The sequence below is a fragment of the Panthera leo genome, chromosome D1 (genome assembly GCF_018350215.1).
Source record: "Panthera leo isolate Ple1 chromosome D1, P.leo_Ple1_pat1.1, whole genome shotgun sequence".
NCBI classification, from domain to species: Eukaryota; Metazoa; Chordata; class Mammalia; order Carnivora; family Felidae; genus Panthera; species Panthera leo.
In genome coordinates this window covers 38,987,618-39,005,661 of record NC_056688.1, presented here as the reverse complement: position 1 = coordinate 39,005,661, position 18,044 = coordinate 38,987,618, and the positions used below count along the sequence as shown (strand labels likewise).

The window sequence follows — 18,044 nt, the reverse complement described above, 5'->3', positions numbered from 1 at the left end:
TCCATCATATAACTTTAAATGATAATTATACTTAAAAATTATATGTAGTAAAATTTTGCATTTATCACTATTTTTTGGACATTTGGGTTTTTCAGCCTTTCATTTTATACATAACTGTCATAATACTCATTCCTATCCCCTTAAAAAATTCTTTTTCATAGGGGTGCCTAGGTGGCTCAGTCAGGTAAGCGTCCGACTTTGGCTCAGGTCATGATCCTGGGCTTCATGGGTTCGAGCCCCGTGTCGGGCTCTGTGCTGACAGCTCGTAGCCTGGGGCCTGCTTCAGATTCTGTGTCTTCCTCTCTCTCTGCCCCTCCCCTGTTGGTGCTCTGTCTTTCTGTCTCCCAAAAATAAATAAACATTAAAAAAAATTTTTTTAATTCTTTTTCATAGTATTCTGGTTACATATCTCTCATTCTCTTTCCTTTCTAGGCTAAGCTCGTCTTAAAACTTCTTCCAGTTCTCAGTTCTCCAGTTCATTTCTCAGTTTTAATGTAATAAGTCAAGTCAACAAAGATTTGTTGACTGGGTATGTCCCTTCCCTATTTAAAAATATTTACACAGTGAAACAGTCAATAGTCTCTTAAGATCCAAACTTTTCCAGATTTAATATAAAAATTTCCATTTAGTAAATGCACACCAGAAGAGATCCTACATGTAAGCCAATCCCAGCCACCACCATGTTTATGGAATTCTCCATCGCTGGTTGCTTCAAAAATGGTGCTGTGGGCCAGTGGCTAAAATTGGAGAGATTACATTTTAAATCAGTCAAGAAATATAGCCCCCAAACTACCAGGAGTTGGGTAAAGCGTTCATTATTCTTACCAATCAAAAATCTTAACCTTCTAAAAATTCTTCCCATCACCTCTTTGCACCTATGTTAGGATACCACACAAAAAGTGCAGTGAGTGGGGGAGTGCTGACTTATTCATCCATTAGAAACGATGTCCTGTTTGCACTTGAACTCCAGGTGTGGCTTTACAAACTCACTCTAAGGGATTTCCTTCCTCACTTCCACTCTATTCCTGCCCAATAAACAAGCCCCGCTTTGTTCATTCTCAACCTCACTGCCTAGGCTGGGTCCTTGGCATCAGTCTCCCACTTCCTGATCAGCCGCTAGCTACCAGCACCAAGGACTGATCTCAAGGCTCTGTTTCCTAGCTAAGGTTTCTGTCCTTATTCTAGTTTGAGGTCCTGGATCCTTTTGTGGCTAAATTCTGTTCTTCATTGCCCCATAGTACATCTTCCTAACTGGATTCCTGGACAGGATTTTTCATGCAAGCATTATGTATAATAGTGAATAACTGAAACCATCGAAATGCCAAAGATAGGGGATGGTTTTAACAGTTACAATATGATACATCTGGTTTTTAATTCAATAAGCATTTTCAATAAAAACTTTTTGAAAACCAGAATTACAAGGATACTCCTTTAAAGTGATAGAAATCTATAGCCATCTTAAATCAATAGCCATTTTAATACTCGATGAAATATACTAGAGGCATTCCTTCTAAGGTCAGAAATGAAATTAAAAAAATTTTTTTTTCCTAGAGCTGTTTGAAGCTTGCTCACTTTTAGTTTTCATTTTATATGCTCCCAGCCCAAGAGTCCTTGAATTTTTACAGTTCAGGCTGAAGTTGCTCTGGGGTAACTTGGTGTCATAGGGCTTGCACCACACTTCCTAATTTGGCTAAATAGTCGTGGCAAAAGTATCTGTGAGCCACACAGATGATAAGATTAGAAGTAGATTCACAGAGCTAGAACAAAGAATCCTCGAACTTCTATGGAACCACAAAAGACCCGGAATAGCCAAAGCAATTCTGAAAAAAGAAAAACAAAACTGGAGGCATCACAATTCCGGACTTCAAGCTGTATTACAAAGCTATAGTCATCAAGATAGTATGGTACTGGCACAAAAACAGACACATAGATCAACGGAACAGAATGGAAAGCCCAGAAATGGAAGTACAACAATATGGTCAACTAACCTTTGATGAAGCAGAAAAGAATATCCAATGGAAAAAAAAGACGGTCTCTTCAACAAATGGTGTTGGGAAAACTGGACAGCGACATGCAGAAGAATGAAACTGGACATTTTCTTACACCAAACACAAAAATAAATTCAAAATGGTTCTCCTACAGGAGAACACAGGCAGCAACTTCTTTGACCTTGGCTGCAGCAACTTCTTATGAGACATGACTCGGGCAAGGGAAACAAAAGCAAAAATGAACTATCGGGACCTCACCAAGGTAAAAAACTTCTGCACAGGGAAGGAAACAATCAACAAAGTTAAACACGGCCTACGGAATGGGAGAAGATATTTGCAAATGACATTTCTGATAAAAGTTAGTATCCAAAATCTATAAAGAACTTATCAAATTCAACACCCAAAAAACAAATAGCCCAGTTAAGAAATGGGCAGAAGACTTTCCAAAGAAGACATCCAGTTGGCTACAGACACATGAAAAGATGCTCAACATCCCTCATCATGAGAGAAATACAAATCAAAACCATGATGAGATACCACCCCACACCTGTCAGAATGGCTAAAATTAACAACACAAAAACCAGCAGGTGTTGGCAAGAATGCAGAGAAAGTGGAACCCTCTTGCACTGTTGGTGGGAATGCAAACTGGTCCAGACACTCTGGAGAACAGTATGGAGGTTCCTCAAGAAACTAAAAATAGAACTATCCAGCAAGGACACTATAAGGTATTTACCCAAAGGATACAAAAGTACAAATTTGAAGGGGTACATGCACCCCAATGTTTACAGCAGCATTATCAAAAATAACCAAACTATGGAGACAGTGCAAGTGTCCATTGACTGAAGAATGGATAAAGAACATGTGGTGTGTGTGTGTGTGCGTGTGTGTGTGTGTATGTATGTGTGTATCACTCAGTCATCAAAAAGGATGAAATCTTGCCATTTGCAATTATGTGGAGGGAGCTAGAATGTATTATGCTAAGTGAAATAAGTCAATCAGAAAAAGATACCATATGATTTCACTCATGTGGAATTTAACAAAACAGATGAACATACAGGGAGAGGGGAGACGAGAGGGAAACAAGCCACAAGAGACTCTTAATGATAGAGAATAAACTATGGGTTGACGGAGGGACATGGGTGGGAAATGAGCTAGATGGGTGATGGGTATTAAGGAGGGCACTTGTTATGATGAGCACCTGGTGTTGTAGGCAAGCGATGAATCACTGAATTCTACTCCTGAAACCAATATTTCATTGTATGTTAACTAAAAAAAAAAAAAGAAATAAAGAAAGAGAAAAGAAAGAAAGAAAAAAATTAGAAGTAGAAAATAAGGGGCACCTGGGTGGCTCAGTTGATTGAGCACCCCACTCTTGATTTTGGCTCAGGTCATGATCACACAGTTGGTGAGATCCAGCCCCACGTCTGGCTCTGTGCTGACAGTGTGGAGTCTGCTTGGGATTCTCTCTCTCTGTCCCTCCTCTGCTTGCACACATGTGTGTGCACTCTCTCTCAAAATAAATAAATAAACTTTAAAAATACATCAGAAATAAAAAAAAAGGGGGGTTAAAAGAAGCATATGTGGGTAGTCTTTTTTTTTTAAATGTTTATTTTTGAGAGAGAGAGAGAGACAGAGACAGAGACAGAGCACAAGCAGGGGAGGGGCAGAGAGAAAGGGAGACAGAATCCAAAGCAGTCCAGGCTCTGAGCTGTCAGCACAGAGCCCGATGCGGGGCTCGAACCCACAGACTGTGAGATCGTGACCTGAGCCAAAGCCAGACGCTCAATCGACCGAGCCACCCAGGTGCCCCTATGTGAGTAATCTTAGCAATTATTGAGTCTTAAGGGGAATTTGGGATTCATCACCCTATTTTTTCTACGTGTAAAGTATTTCATAATATGTTGTTTTCAAGGATTTACTTTAGATATAAGGAAGCATTTATTCATGGAAATAATTGAAAGGCTGAGGAAGACCTCCCTTGGTCATGTTTATTTATTAAAAAACAAAACAAACACAGGAGTTAGTCTCCTCTCCAGAACGGTTCAGCTCACAAAGGTGTTCCTTCCTCTGAGAATAGCTCACCACCACCGTATCCCTGACTCCCTGCCCCCACTAATCCACTGACCACACTGCCGTGGACTCTGTTCTCGGCCATGGCTAAGTTCACCAGGTAGACAAAGCCCAAGGTGGCCCAGTTGGATTCTTGCTGGCAAAGACTGAAAACTGAGAGTTAGGGCACCGGGGTGGCTCAGTTGGTTAGATGTCCGACTCTAGATTTTGGCTCAGGTCATGATCTCAGGGTTCTTGGGATTGAGCCCCAAGTCAGGCTCTGCATTGACAGCACAAGCCTGCTTGGGATTCTCTGCCTTTCTCTCTCTTTGACCCTCACCTGCTCTCTCTCTCAAAAATAAACATTTTAAAAATAGTGTTAATAAAAATTTTTAGAAGTGGGTTTCTGTGAGACTCACTTCTCACCTGTTAATACGTTTTGCCCCCCATCCTGCCTTTTTTTTTCCCCCCCCCGATCCGGAGCTGCCTCCAGTAAGTCACTATAACTGCAACTAAAAGAATCCTTACTAATAAAACTGGCTGTAGTTTTGTCTGGCTTAATTATAGCGCTTGCTTGAAGCACATGTATGTGGGCTAAACCTCTTGACTCTGGTTTATAATCCCACATCTCTGCCACTAAGAGAGAGAGAGTAGAATCTACTGGGTGGAGAGACTCAGGTCTACCCTCTTTCCCCAGCAGAAACTTGCTTCCCTTTCACATGAAAAACTTCCTTGGCAAACCGACGAACCTTGCCTAACTAGTTGTAAGCGGAGATGAGAAAGGTGCAAAGATAGGTGGCCTAGAACAACCTTCTACTCTGAGAGTGACACTTGATCAATGCAGAGGTGACAAGGGACAAAGTGACAAGGCAATCGAGGAAGTCTTGCTTCTAGAGGCACGTTCAGCAGTGACTGAAGATTTAACACATCCCAGGTTCTGATGTCAGCCTTTGGACTCTTTAGGTCTGGAATTGCTCTAAAACTATAGTTCAACAGGGTGGATTAAATAGCTAATAAATAGCTATTAGTGTAATAGTGTAATAAATAGCTAGCGTCTCCTACCAGGGCAGAAATGTTTGTCTGTTCAGATATACCTCAAGGACTTTCACATTAATTGGCCTTCAGTAAATGTTATCGCATGAAGTTACAGCTTTTGCAGTTTTCTAAGCCCAAACAAGGTCTGCCCCTAATGTGGCCCGGCAGGTGTCAATGTCGGACAATTCTCAGTACTGTGTTGTTTGGAAAACCCTTTAGAAAACAAACAAACAAAACAATAGCTCTACAAGCTGATCATGACAAAGGTGCCGTGCCAAAATGTACCAAAGAAAAACTGAAGTATTTCACCTTTCAAAGGCACACAGCAAATCCGGTCACATCAAAATCGTCTATCAACAATCCCCATCAATCTTGCTCAAACTGTGGACTGGGAAAGGGGCCAGGAGAGCTTCAAGGGCGCTGGGAGGCAAAACAGCTGGTCAGTGGTGGGAGTGAGGAGCGGTGGGCTCCGTGAACGGGCGATCAGACAGCATCTACCACTTTCGTTCACATCTGATTTCTCTTCTCTGACTTTAACAGTTGCCGCTGTTTCCCTGCTGTCTTGGATGATCCAGGAAATGAAGTCTTTGCACAGTGAGCTCACTCGAGAAAGAAGTTGCTTTTTATGCAGAGCCCCGTGGTGCTGCCAGCACAGAAGAAGCTCTTGCCATGCAGTTAGATAGTTAGGGCAGTGTTTATTCACCTGTCCTCTTTTCCCCAAGACCAAATGTTCATTGAATTGCACTAAACGTTTCTGAAGGTGAGTACAGACCGAATGTTCCTTTCAGAGTGGTTGAAAATAATCCTATTATAACCAGCCTTATTAATGTGATTTCAACTTTATGCAGCATGTAAGGTTTCTGGGCTGTGGTTTATTTGGCCACAGTAAGCTTGGCCTGGAACCATAAATATGTGGCTGTCTTACTTCCTCAGGAATTTTTCTTCCCTTGCCATATGAGCAATCTAGACTTACCCTTTCATTTTCCATGCCTTTCCAAAATCATTTGTGTGTCACTAATTTGTTCATTGTCACCCAACAAGTATTTCTTAATATTGCAAGTGCCTAAACCCCTTTTTAGAAGTAGAATCACAGGAAGGAGAGTGATGGAGCCTGGTCTGAGCACCGTTCTATTTTGATTGGCTACTTGAGAGAAATTTACTGGTCAAGGCAGAATTACCTGACTTCTAGGGGGAAAAAAAAATGTATCTTCTCTCCATTTTCTTTCATGACGTGTGCCCTGGGACTGTGTGAGAAGTGGGGTCAGGACAAGGGGTGGGGGACAGGTAGTCAAGATCCTTTCCTCCATCTGCAGAGGGTGGGGGGTGCCTCCCAGAGTTAAGGTCTGGTCCTGAGTTAGGATCTGGTTTACTTGAGTGTAGCCACACACATAAGTACTAATGTGGGGCAGGTACCATAGAAAAGCCTAGTGTTGATATGTTTGAATTTCTGTGATTGTGTAGGATTTGTCCTAACTTGCTTTAGTCAAGTGAGACTTGGGATTGGGGTAGAAGGACAGTGCTGGTGAACCTGGAGGGGATTTGGGGAGGCCAGTGTGATACTTAACAAGATGTACCCTACACTTCTGTTGTATTATTTTCTTAGTAATTATTTTAGAGTTCAATCTTTTTTTTTTTTTTTTTTTTTTTTTTTTTTTTTTTAAGATTTTTATTCTTAAGTAATCTCTATACCTAATGTGGGGCTCGAACTCCCAACCATGAGATCAAGAGTCACTTGCTCTACCAACTGAACCAGCCAGGCACCCTTAGAGTCCAAAGTCTTTTGCATAACCTTTATGAATGCAGAAATGAAATTGTTTTGTAAGTGTCTCCTAAAATGTAAAATTAAGAGTGGTGTTCATTCATTCATCTATTCATGTATTTAAGAAATATTTATGAAACACCTCATGTTGCCAGGCATTGCACTGTGTGATGTTAATATACTTATTTCGATGTCAAAATAACTTTCTTTTTTTTTATTCCATTAATTTATTTTTTGAGGGTGGTGTAGGGGCAGAGAGAGGGACAGAGAGAATCCCAAGCAGGCTCCTTCCTGTCAGTGCAGAGCCTGATGCAGGGCCTGATCTCATGAAGGTGAGAGCATGACCTGAGCTGAAATCAAGAGTCGGACGCTTAACCCACTGAGCCACCCTTGCGCCCCTTACTTTCTTTTGCATAAGTCTTGTATTCCATAACTTTCACATGTGACTACAAATAATGTCTATTCTAGGAGGAAGTAGTTTAACAAGAAAAATGCAGAGGTAAATCCTGCCAATATTTAAAGAATTATATAAATATTTCTAACAGTAATTGAAATTTCACTATGTACATTTTTCGGATCTCCCAACATTCTTGTATCACTCTTCAGTCAAGGAAGTGTGCAAGAGGAACTCAAGTACATAAAGAGTAACACCCTAAAGTAAATACAGTAAGTTTTCATATTGTCTCTTCGCGACAACGCCTTTCAGGGGCAGTAACGTTTTGCACTTGGGGAAAAAGAGAAGACCTTATAAATTGGTATTAGGCTTGTTTTTCTACCAGTGATTTCACAGGGCAATGAATAATAAATTGGGGATTGTCATTGAATTTACACAATTCTTAACAATCTTTAACTAACAATCATCTCCACACTCAACTGCCCAATTACGCACAGTTAAAGAATTATGCCTGACAAAGGAAACAATCTCCACCTACTTGCATCCGGGTTAGCCTTTCCAGGCACATCTTCTCACAGACTGCTCCCCACTTCCTTGTAAGTACAGAATATGGGGAGGGGCTCTGGATTGCCCTTTTCTCTCTTCAAGGGAAAAACTGGAAAGTATACTGAGCAGGTCAATGTTGAGTCACAGGAATCTCAAATCCAGGAATCTCAAATCCATCCAGAGAAAAGAACTCATCTGAGGGTGGCCTTGTGGAGCCCAGCTGGCCAGCTTGGTGCCGGTGGAAAGGCCTGAGGCCGTCAGAATGTGTTCTGGGGATTCCTAGGAAATATCAAATGTCTTTGGTGAGGAGTCCCAGGACGGGCTGCAAATGTACCATTTCCCCGAGGAAGAGCCAAGAGTGAGTTAGACTTGCAGCAACCAGAGTCGTCCTTGCCCTTGGTCTCAAAGAATTCTGTCCTATATCAAATTTTGGAACTGAATAGATCATCCTCGGACACGCTGTGCACTGATTACTCACTTGGCTTGATAAAATAGGCCTTAATTTATGGACTTCTCTACACCGCGTTAGCAATCCTCAGAGTCCTGAAGCCCTTCTTTACACCTGACCTTGTTGTCTTCATACTTGCCAAGGAAAGCCAGTTCTTCCTGTGTAATATTCCTTGGAAACTGAGAGGCCTTTAACTACACAAGAAATACTTTGGTTTATCCTTACCAAATTAAAGACAATCATAGAAACCTTAAAATTCTAAGAATCTTAGAATAACAATTTTAGCATTTAGAATAACAATTGCTTACTGACGGCTGGTAGCCAGGGTTGTTTTGGCCCGCCCACTACCCCGTCCTCTTCAGATAACAGCATCTCCCTTTGGGGAACTCCCTCCGCTGTTGGTCCATGAAGTTTAGGCAAACCTACCCTGTAGCTCCACAAGAGTATCTAAAGAGAGTCCACATCTCCTGATCACAGTGATAGTTTCAAGAATGACACTTGGTGCAGGTTGGGCCAATGAGAGTCAGCCTTATTTGATGGAGCTTCTGATGCTGGTCATCACGGCTCTAATTCATGTGTAGCATCTACACTTGAAAGCTTCAGGGGCTTCTTCACGTCACAGCAAATCATTCACATAGCCAATTTTTCCTGATACTTACACACTTTATAGTGGGGAACACATTTACCAACAGATTATTTCAGCAATACATTAAGAGCCTTCATTCATTCAACAAGTGTTCAGTGAAATGATGAAAACTACTAGATGCCTGGTTCAGTGCTAGGGATGGAGTTGTGAATGAAATATGATCCCGGCCCCATGATATTCTGAACGATGTCTATATGGGAGCACACAGGAGAGTCATGTAACCTACCCTACATTTGTGCACATGGGGGTCCAGGAAGGCTTCCTGGAGGAAGGGCCTCCTAACTATCTCTGAATTGATTCTCCTTTAATTTTAATTTAATCTCATTCTCACATCTATCTCAGTTCAGGCATTTTGTTTCATATCTGAATTATACCAACGGTTTTCCAACTGGATTAGATACTTGTGTTCTTATCCTGGTCCTTACTCCCAATTCATCTTTTACTAATGAAAGAATGATTTTTTTTTCTTAGAAACATTTTACTGAAGTATAATATACACACATAAAAGCACATATGTAAGTCTGAAGCTTAATGAATTTACTCAACAAAACATACCCAATTAACCAGTGCCTATATCAATGAACATGGCCAGCACACCAGGAGACTATCTCATGTCAACTTCCATATGCTCACCTCCCCTCACAAATGAGTTTTTTTGTTTTGTTTTTTAAGTAGGCTTCTAGCCCATTGTGGGGCTTGAACTCACAACCTTGAGATCAAGACCTGAGATCAAGGGTTGAATGCTTAACCAACTGAGCCACCCAGATACCTGGCAAAAGATCTTTTAAAAATACTCGTTATATTGATCCTTTGCTTTATTAAAACCTTTCGAGGATTCTCAACAGCCTTCAGGATAAAACCCCATCTCCTTAGTCAAACTAAACCCCTAGTGATTTCTAACCTACCATCTTCATCCCGTTTGGCTGTTGCTATGCTGCTCCTTCTGTTTAGACGAACATCTCAGCCCTGTTCCCAATTTTAATCGTTCCTAATTATTCCAGGAACCACCTTCTCAAAGCCTTCTATAATTCTTTCTCTCTGCACTGTTTCAGATTCTTGAAGGTAGAAATGGTATTTTTCAGTCCAGGTTCCTAACTGGTTAAATAAATAAATGAGAACACCTGGCTTTGTTACTTTCCCTTAACGCCTTTCCTCCTTTCCATCCCTCTAAAATAAGAACAAACCGTTGCTCAGGGAATAAATCAATGAGTATGATCTTCAATCAGTTGTTTGTAGAGGAGTCATGATTGGTTTCCATTGATCCAACTACACCCTCCTGCCAGGTAATCCCTTTCCCCAACATCAAAATAAGACTAAAGTAGGAGTTGCTGATCCCTCACTCTACCAAGGTAAGTAGATACTATGGAAATTGATATTCATGAGATAGGAGCCATTCTGCCCATAAAAAGTTGGTTTAATTGGAATATCTGAAGGACTTACAGGAAAATTGGGAGTGGGGGAAGGAAGCAAGGAAGCAGGTTAACATTTACCAAATGCTTACCTACCATGTGCTGGATACAACGTTAGCCTCTATCTGTGATGTCTTATTTACTTCAAGTGGGGGAGGAATGTGCATAAATATATGGGTTTTTGAATTGCATAACAAGAAAAGCCAATATATCCTTTCCTTCTTTTGGTTGAAGAAGGAAACACTTGGGCACTTATAGCTTTTTTTTTAGAATTAAAAATAACAGAGTGGGGCACCTGAGTGGCTCAGTCCGTTAAGCATCTGGTCATGAGCGTCGGCTCAGGTCATGATCTCACGGTTCTTGAGTTTGAGCCCCACATTGGACTCTGGGCTGACAGCTCAGAGCCTGGAGCCCGCTTCAGATTCTGTGTCTCCCTCTCTCTACCCCTTTGCTGCTTGCACTGTCTCTCGCATTGTCTCAAAAATAAATAAACATAAAAAAAATAACAGAGTGGAACTGAAATTCATAACTCCAATGACAATTTGGTTAAGTAGCTTAAAAATTATACCATGAAATTAAAAAATAAAAAGTAAAAAAACTCCACAACATTATAACAAGTTTTAGTGTGTAGGAGAAAGTAGGTATAGCCAGAACATCTAATGCTATCCGGCTCCCAAATTGTCCCTGTGGGCCAGAAGGCAGTGCCACATGAAACCATCTTTATAGAAGCTTTCAAAATCTATACTTGATTTTTTAAAATATTTATTTTGAGAGAGAGCATGTGTACACAAACGGCCAGAGAGAGAGAGAGAGACAGGGAGAGGCAGAATCCCAAGCAGGCTCCACCCTGTCAGCACAGAGCCCAAGAGGGTGGGGGGCTCAATCCCATGAACTGTGAGATCATGACCTGAGCAGAAATCAAGAGTGTGATGGTCAACTGACTGAGCCACCTGGGTGCCCCCTCTGTACTTGATTTTTAATGAAAAAGTTCTTCCTGGTAAATCCTAATGGCAAATCCAAGTTTGTTTGTTTGTTCTGTATGCATAATATCAAACACATCCGACAGGTCGGTCCCATTCCCAGCAAATCCATTTCTCCTCTAACATCCCGTAACTCAATATGGCACTGGGCTGGGGTGCTGGCAATGCACAGCTGTCAAATACTAAAAATTCTCCCCAAACTGCCTCATCTCCTTAGGTCAGCAGCCCACCTATGGCCTATTTGGAATTTTGCTGAAAAACAGTTTAATGACATAAATGAAGGCCTAAACCTAGAAATTCAAATTCAACTTGTAGGAAAAAAAAATTTGCTCAACTGGCTATAGAAATGCATGCCTGGATTGTTGACTCACTGATAACAGTGGAAGCAGCTGTGAGCTACTCACCTTTTATAGCCAAAACTTGGGTGCTCTAATTGTTTCTTCAGTGCTTAATAAAACTTAGTAGTGCCGTTCATTCATTCAACTCCCGGACCAAGCAGTAATTTCCTGGAGGACAAAGGCCCAAAGGGCCATATGTTTATCTTTGGTTTCAGAGTCCTCCTCGCCCTTGTACCAAGAACGTTCTGGGCCAGCAGTGAGGAGTATGTAGAGGTGGAGTGAGGGAAAAGAATGTTTCAGATTGCTCAGAAAACGTTTATTCTTCTGATCCTCTGCTGGGGAGGAAGGCGGAGGGGAGAGAACGTTCTTGTGGCAGTGGGATTTAACTATCCACCCTGAAAACTTGGTTTCACAAACGCACAACCCCTGTGGGTCGCGCCACTGGCCTGTCTCGGAGGGTCACGAGGTCACGGTCACCGCCGCCGTGGCCGCGCCGCAGCCCGCACATTTCCGCGGCCTCTCGCGCTCCCTCCCTCCGGCAGGCGTCGCTGGCCACCGCAGGGCGGCGAGGAAGGAAGCGGACTCGATCTTCCGTCCCGACGCCCGGGGACTCGGCACCCCCGGCCCGCCTTCTCCACGAGTCCGCTCTAGCGCCCTCTGCACGCGCCCAGCGACCAACCGGGTCCTCCCTCTGGAAGGCGAAGGTGCAGGCCACCGCGACTGAACACCGGGGCGCCGCTGGGAGGGAGCCGCGGGCAGGCCCGGGCTCAAGGCCAGGGAGCTGGGCGCGCGGAAAGGCCCGGGACCCCCCGAGGTGGGGTCCGGAGAGCGGGTGAGGGGCCCGGGCGGCGCGGCCGAAGGTCCGGGAGTCCTGGACGGGGCGGGGACGGGCGGAGGCGCTGCAGGAAACGCCCGGGGCCGGCAGTGCCGGTCGGGCCGGGGGCGCGGTGGAGGGGAGGGACGGGGCGGCGCCCGGCGGGGCTGCCCGGGCCGCGCGCTTAGCCCTGGCGGCGCGCCCCGCGGGGACTCTTCGGGAGGAGTGCCAGGCCCGCGAGCCTTGGGATTCCGGGACCGCCCTCTCCCGCTCCAGGGCCGGCGGCGAGCGGCAACGACGGCCGGAGCCGCAGCGGCAGCATGAGAGCGGGCGCCGCGGCCCCACGCCTGCGGACGCGCGGCGAGCGGCGGCGGCCGTGCCTGCGCGCGCCATGGGGGCGCCGTGGGGCCGGGCGGCCGGCCGGCGCTTCGGGCGGCGCCGGGGCCGGGGGCTTCTGCCGAGCGCCTCCGCGCTGGCGGCGGCCGGCCTGCTGTGCACCGCTCTGGCCGCCTTCTGCTGCTGGAGGCAGCTGCCGCCGCTGCCCTGGGCATCCTCCGCCCCGCCGCGGCCGGTGGCCGTGCTGCTGTGGTGGGAACCCTTCGCGGGGCGCGACAGCGGCGCGAGGCCGCCCCCGGACTGCTGGCTGCGCTTCAACATCAGCGGCTGCCGCCTGCTCACCGACCGTGCGGCCTATGGGGAGGCCCAGGCGGTGCTTTTCCACCACCGTGACCTCGTGAAGGAACCCCGTGACTGGCCCCCGCCCTGGGGCGCCCCGGTGCTCTGGGCAGATGAGCTGGAGTTGCGGGTGTTGGACGACGAGGAGGCGGTGGCCGCCGAAGCCCTGGCCACCTCGGGCCTCAGGCCCCCGGGCCAGCGCTGGGTGTGGATGAACTTCGAGTCGCCGTCCCACTCCCCGGGCTTGCGGAACCTGGCGGGGAACCTCTTCAACTGGACCCTCTCCTACAGGGCCGACTCGGACATCTTCGTGCCTTACGGGTACCTCTACCCCAGGACCCATCCCAGCGACCAGCCGCTAGGCCTGGCCCCGCCGCTGGCCCGGAAACGGGGGCTGGTGGCCTGGGTGGTGAGCAACTGGGATGAGCGCCAGGCCCGGGTCCGGTACTACCACCAGCTGAGCCAGCACGTGTCGGTGGACGTGTTCGGCAGGAGCGGGCCTGGCCGGCCGGTGCCCAGCATTGGCCTTCTGCACACAGTGGCCCGCTACAAGTTCTACTTGGCCTTTGAGAACTCGCAGCACCTGGATTACATCACTGAGAAGCTCTGGCGCAACGCGTTGCTGGCCGGGGCCGTGCCCGTGGTGCTGGGCCCCGACCGTGCCAATTATGAACGCTTCATGCCCCGCGGTGCCTTCATCCACGTAGACGACTTCCCTAGTGCCTCCTCCCTGGCTGCCTACCTGCTCTTCCTCGACCGAAACCCAGCAGTCTACCGTCGCTACTTCAGCTGGCGCAGGAGCTACGCCGTGCACATCACCTCCTTCTGGGACGAGCCTTGGTGCCGGGCCTGCCAGGCTGTGCAGAGCGCCGGGGACCGGCCCAAGAGCATACGCAATTTGGCTCGCTGGTTTGAGCGGTGAAACCCCGGTGTGACCCAGGGAGGTCAGATCGTCAGCTTTTGACCCTCAGCTGCACATCTCCTTGGCTGGTCGAGTTTTCCAAACACCCATTTTTACTCTATGGGGGAAAGGTGATTTACCAATTAATATGATTCAGCATAAAGACTGGGTAGGAAGGATCCCTGGTTCTCATGGTTTTGTTTTTTTGTTTGTTTGGTTTTTTGGGGTTTTTTTTTGCACAGCTAGCAGTTGGGCTCTGTCTGCTGTAGGTGGGCATCAGTGTTCACCGGTGAAGAAGGGAGCCCTCCCTCACCTTGTAACCAGGACGGATGTGAAACAGTAGCTTAACTACCAGAAGCCTTTGAGTCAGTTGCTCTTTTTTTCCTCATCTGTCACGGGCTATGTAGGTGGCCTGTGCTGAATCCAAATCCATACACACTGCTCCTTGACTCACATTGCACTGGGCGAATGTGTAGCAAGCCCCCCATTCCAGAAGGAGCCTTGTTGCAGAATAGTGAAAGGACTGTGGCCGCAAGTGGGTCTCATGACTTCCTCAAAGTCTCATCTCCTAAAAAACGGTGAGGAGGGTGGTCCAATGATCCATGAACCGTTCCTTAACAAGTACTGTTTGTTTTCCTGCTGTCTGAATACAAAGACGATGCTAGATTGCCCTTGGGGAAGAGTTAGGATGAATATACAGGTGTACCTCACTTTACACACACGTATTTTTGAAACACTGCTTTTAAATCAAATCCCCAATTCACTGCTTTAGGAGACGTCAGTGTTTAATGCAGTCCTCTGGGGAATCCCTTTACAATGTGAATAAGCATCTCCTAACTTATTTCCTCTGTGTCTGTTTTTCTATAACCAAAATTTTTAAAAAGTGTATTAAAATTAGAGATGTGAAAAAAGCAGAAGCGACCTTCTTCTCCCCTCTGTCCAGAAAACCAGCCCGTGTTTACCAACAGAAGAGAAGGAAGCCGCAGTGCCACTTTCCACAGAGTTATTTGTTTGTATCGTTTTACTGGACGGGAAAATTAAGCAGGAACGTACTGGCGGAAGTACCTGTCTGCAGGACAGAGAAAAGAGATTGTGCCGCAATATGGCAAAAGGAAAAAAGTTTCATGGTGTCTATTAATGGCAGTTTTTGTTTCTGTCAGTTTTCAGTTAAATGTTTAATTGCTAGGGAATGGAACTAAATTAGTGCCTGCAATGAGCCGTGGTTTTCTGTTAAAATATAAATCTGCCATTCTCCCCGGGGCCGGCTGCTTCCCCTCCTAGTCTGCATGGTAGTACTTACGGTATGGCCTCACATTTCTAGTGCCCTTGAGCCTGTGCCGTGGACCAACTTTGAAAATGGTATGCATTGACTTGAAAAGGTGAACAAGCAGCATATTTACTAGGAGTGACCGCGTGCCTCCTCTGTGCCAAACACTGGGCTTGGGGTGCCAGGAGAGACACACACATGTGTAAGGCGAGGTCCTTTTCTTGAAGGCTATTAGAATCTGCCCTTGCCAACAGGTAAAATAGAACTTTGATCAGTCAATCGGCAGAACCTACTTGTTTAAAGTGACATTCTTTAATACAGACCATAGGTCAGTTATTAGAAAACCAGTTGATTTATAGCCTCAAATAATGGTTTATTTTTCTCTTTGACTTATTACAATAAGGACCTTCAGTGACTGATTATTGTGAGCATGGTCTAAGATTAGGTTTATATAAAGTTGTGCTGTAAACTGTAATTTTGCTTTTGATTAGGGCAATTAGCTGAATCATTAAGTTTTATCTCTACGAGTATTCATTGCAGACTCACTTAAAAAGTTCACTGAAATCCAGGCGCTTCAATTTTTTTTCCTTAAAAGGAGAAATTAAAGCCCATAGATAACATTTCCTTATTAAAATATTATAGTGTGGGCGGAATTACAAAGTATCAGTCAACCAATAAAAAAAAAGGAAAAATTCTCTTCTTATACTGAGTATTTATGAGAGATTGGCAAGTGATCTTGGGGTTCCTGGGAATCTAGATGGGCAGTGGGAGAGTGGATTTTGAAGGTACTCTGGCTTGAATTCCAGCTGTGTGACTTCTGCAAGTTAGTAATAACCTTGAAGGGCACCTGGGTGGCTCAGTCAGTTAAGCCTCTGACTCTTGATTTCGGCTCAGGTCATGATCTAATGGTAGCGAGATCAAGCCCTGTGTCTGGCTCTGCACTGGGCATGGAACCGGCTTAAGATTCTCTCTCCCTCTCTCTCTGCCCCTCTACTGCTTGCACTTGCTTTCTCTCTCTAAAATAATAAGAACAACAACAACCTCGAGCCTCAGATTCCTTATCTGTAAGATGGGGAGGGAAAATACTTCATAGCTCATTGTGAGCTTTGTGGAAACTAAAATAAGTAAAGGGGCCTAACACGTGGCAATCACTCAATTGGTAAGAGATTTTTTTTTTCCTTTTTTGTTGCAGTGATTTCAAGGTGCCTCCATATCGATTTGTATGTCTTAATTTAAATCTCAACATATGTTTCAGGATATATCTCAAATAAAAAGGAAGGGGCCTCATTATATATTTCAAGTGTATTCCTAAAGCTAAACCCTATTATTTCAAGAATCATCATTGCTATTTAGATCGAGCTTGAATTTGCAGGCTATTCTTTCTTTGAAAGACAAATTGTTAAGTTATATTGTTACATGAGTATTATTTTACTGATGTTCTTCTTAGTTACAGTAAATCTTGTTAAAACTAACCACATATTTATTGAATATTTAGCGTAAGGAAGGTATAATTGCATTTTTATTTGTGTGCAAATTTTGGGTCTAGAACAGCCAGAATAGTTTTTGAGACTGATTTCATCAAAGAGTAAGAGAAATATGTCAATTGCTCATTTTATCTTATTTTTCACATCATTCTAAATTGAGTAGGTTAAAATGTCATATCTGATAATATAAAAATGCATCATATATATTTAAAAATGTCTTTTCTATGATCATCATGCCCCACCCCCCTTGAAGGCCTAAACTTTACTTTCAAGTTTATTACAAATTGAATATTTTAGCACTTGATGACTCTAATGATATGATTGTGCCTGGAATGATAGTGGGATCGGGAAGACAGTGTGACTGGCTTTCAGCATCCACACTCGTTTCTGGTGTCCAAGCCCTTCCCTGGTGGTAAGTTAGAAGAGACATGGAAAGAGTTTGCAACTGGGAGTCAGAACCTGGATGTGTTTCTGCCACTTTCTGCCCCTGCCGTCCTGATTAGGTGAGTTACTTAAACTCTCTGGGTTTTAGCTTCCTCCTTTATAATGCACAAATGCCCCTAGAGAATGAGGATTACATGGGACGACGTGTACCACAGTGCTTTGTACATTGTGAAGTGCTGTACGGTTACAGTGTGCTCTAAGTTTTCAAAGTTCTAGAGCAGGATGAAAACAGACTTCTCTCTGTAAAGGGCCGGGGTAAATATTTTAGGCTTTGCAGGCCATACAGTTTCTGCTGCCGCTAAACTCTGCCGATGCAGCACAAAAACAGCCGTTGGCAATATGTAAACAGATGGGGTACCTGGATTTGGCCGTAGTCAGTCAACTCTGTGCTAGACATTTAGACATCTGGGGAATTTGAGAACCTACCTGATGGGTGTTTCTTAAAAGGGATTTGAGAATTGGAATTTAAGAATTTTGGAGATAGACCCTCCTCGGTTCCTAGATCAGCTTGGCAACTTTCGCTAATTGTCTTACCTTGGGTACGTTATTTAAACTTTCTGTGCTTTGGCATCTCTAATTAAAGGTAATCATCTATGGTTGACAGAGGTGTTGGGGGAATTAGATGAGACACAAAGTACTCAGTACGGTGTCTGGCACATAGGAAGCACCTGGAAGATGTTAGCTATGATTATCACCATTCCATTTTATAGAGGAAGTTGAGGTCCAGACCTCTGAAGGACCTGCTTGAGGTTATGGTAGTAGAGGCAGGACCAGCCGTGCTTGAGCAAGTCACAACCCCTGGAGCCTCTGTCACTTGAACTGCAGAATGGGGGAGGGGGGGTTGGACATCTTCTCTTGGGACCTTCT

General features: G+C 44.9%; 1 protein-coding gene across 1 annotated transcript; it reads left to right on the top strand.

Moving 5' to 3' along the window:
* The first annotated feature begins 2,196 nt into the window (after positions 1-2,196).
* Positions 2,197-16,116, top strand: FUT4 (fucosyltransferase 4). The gene is made up of 4 exons (XM_042907114.1): positions 2,197-2,250; positions 8,055-8,129; positions 12,050-12,296; positions 12,430-16,116. The coding sequence occupies exons 1-4, from the start codon at positions 2,197-2,199 to the stop codon at positions 14,001-14,003; spliced, it is 1,950 nt and encodes a 649-aa protein (XP_042763048.1). The 3' UTR covers positions 14,004-16,116.
* The last annotated feature ends 1,928 nt before the right edge of the window (positions 16,117-18,044 follow it).

What these genes read in the sequence shown, in the direction of transcription:
- FUT4 (XM_042907114.1), top strand. Translation starts at nt 2,197, where the DNA reads ATGACTCGGGCAAGGGAAACAAAAGCAAAAATGAACTATCGGGACCTC. An exon ending in ACTATCGGGACCTCACCAAG is followed by an intron (nt 2,251 to 8,054) that starts GTAAAAAACTTC and finishes GGGGATTCCTAG; the next exon opens with GAAATATCAAATGTCTTTGG. An exon ending in CCTCCCTCTGGAAGGCGAAG is followed by an intron (nt 12,297 to 12,429) that starts GTGCAGGCCACC and finishes AGAGCGGGTGAG; the next exon opens with GGGCCCGGGCGGCGCGGCCG.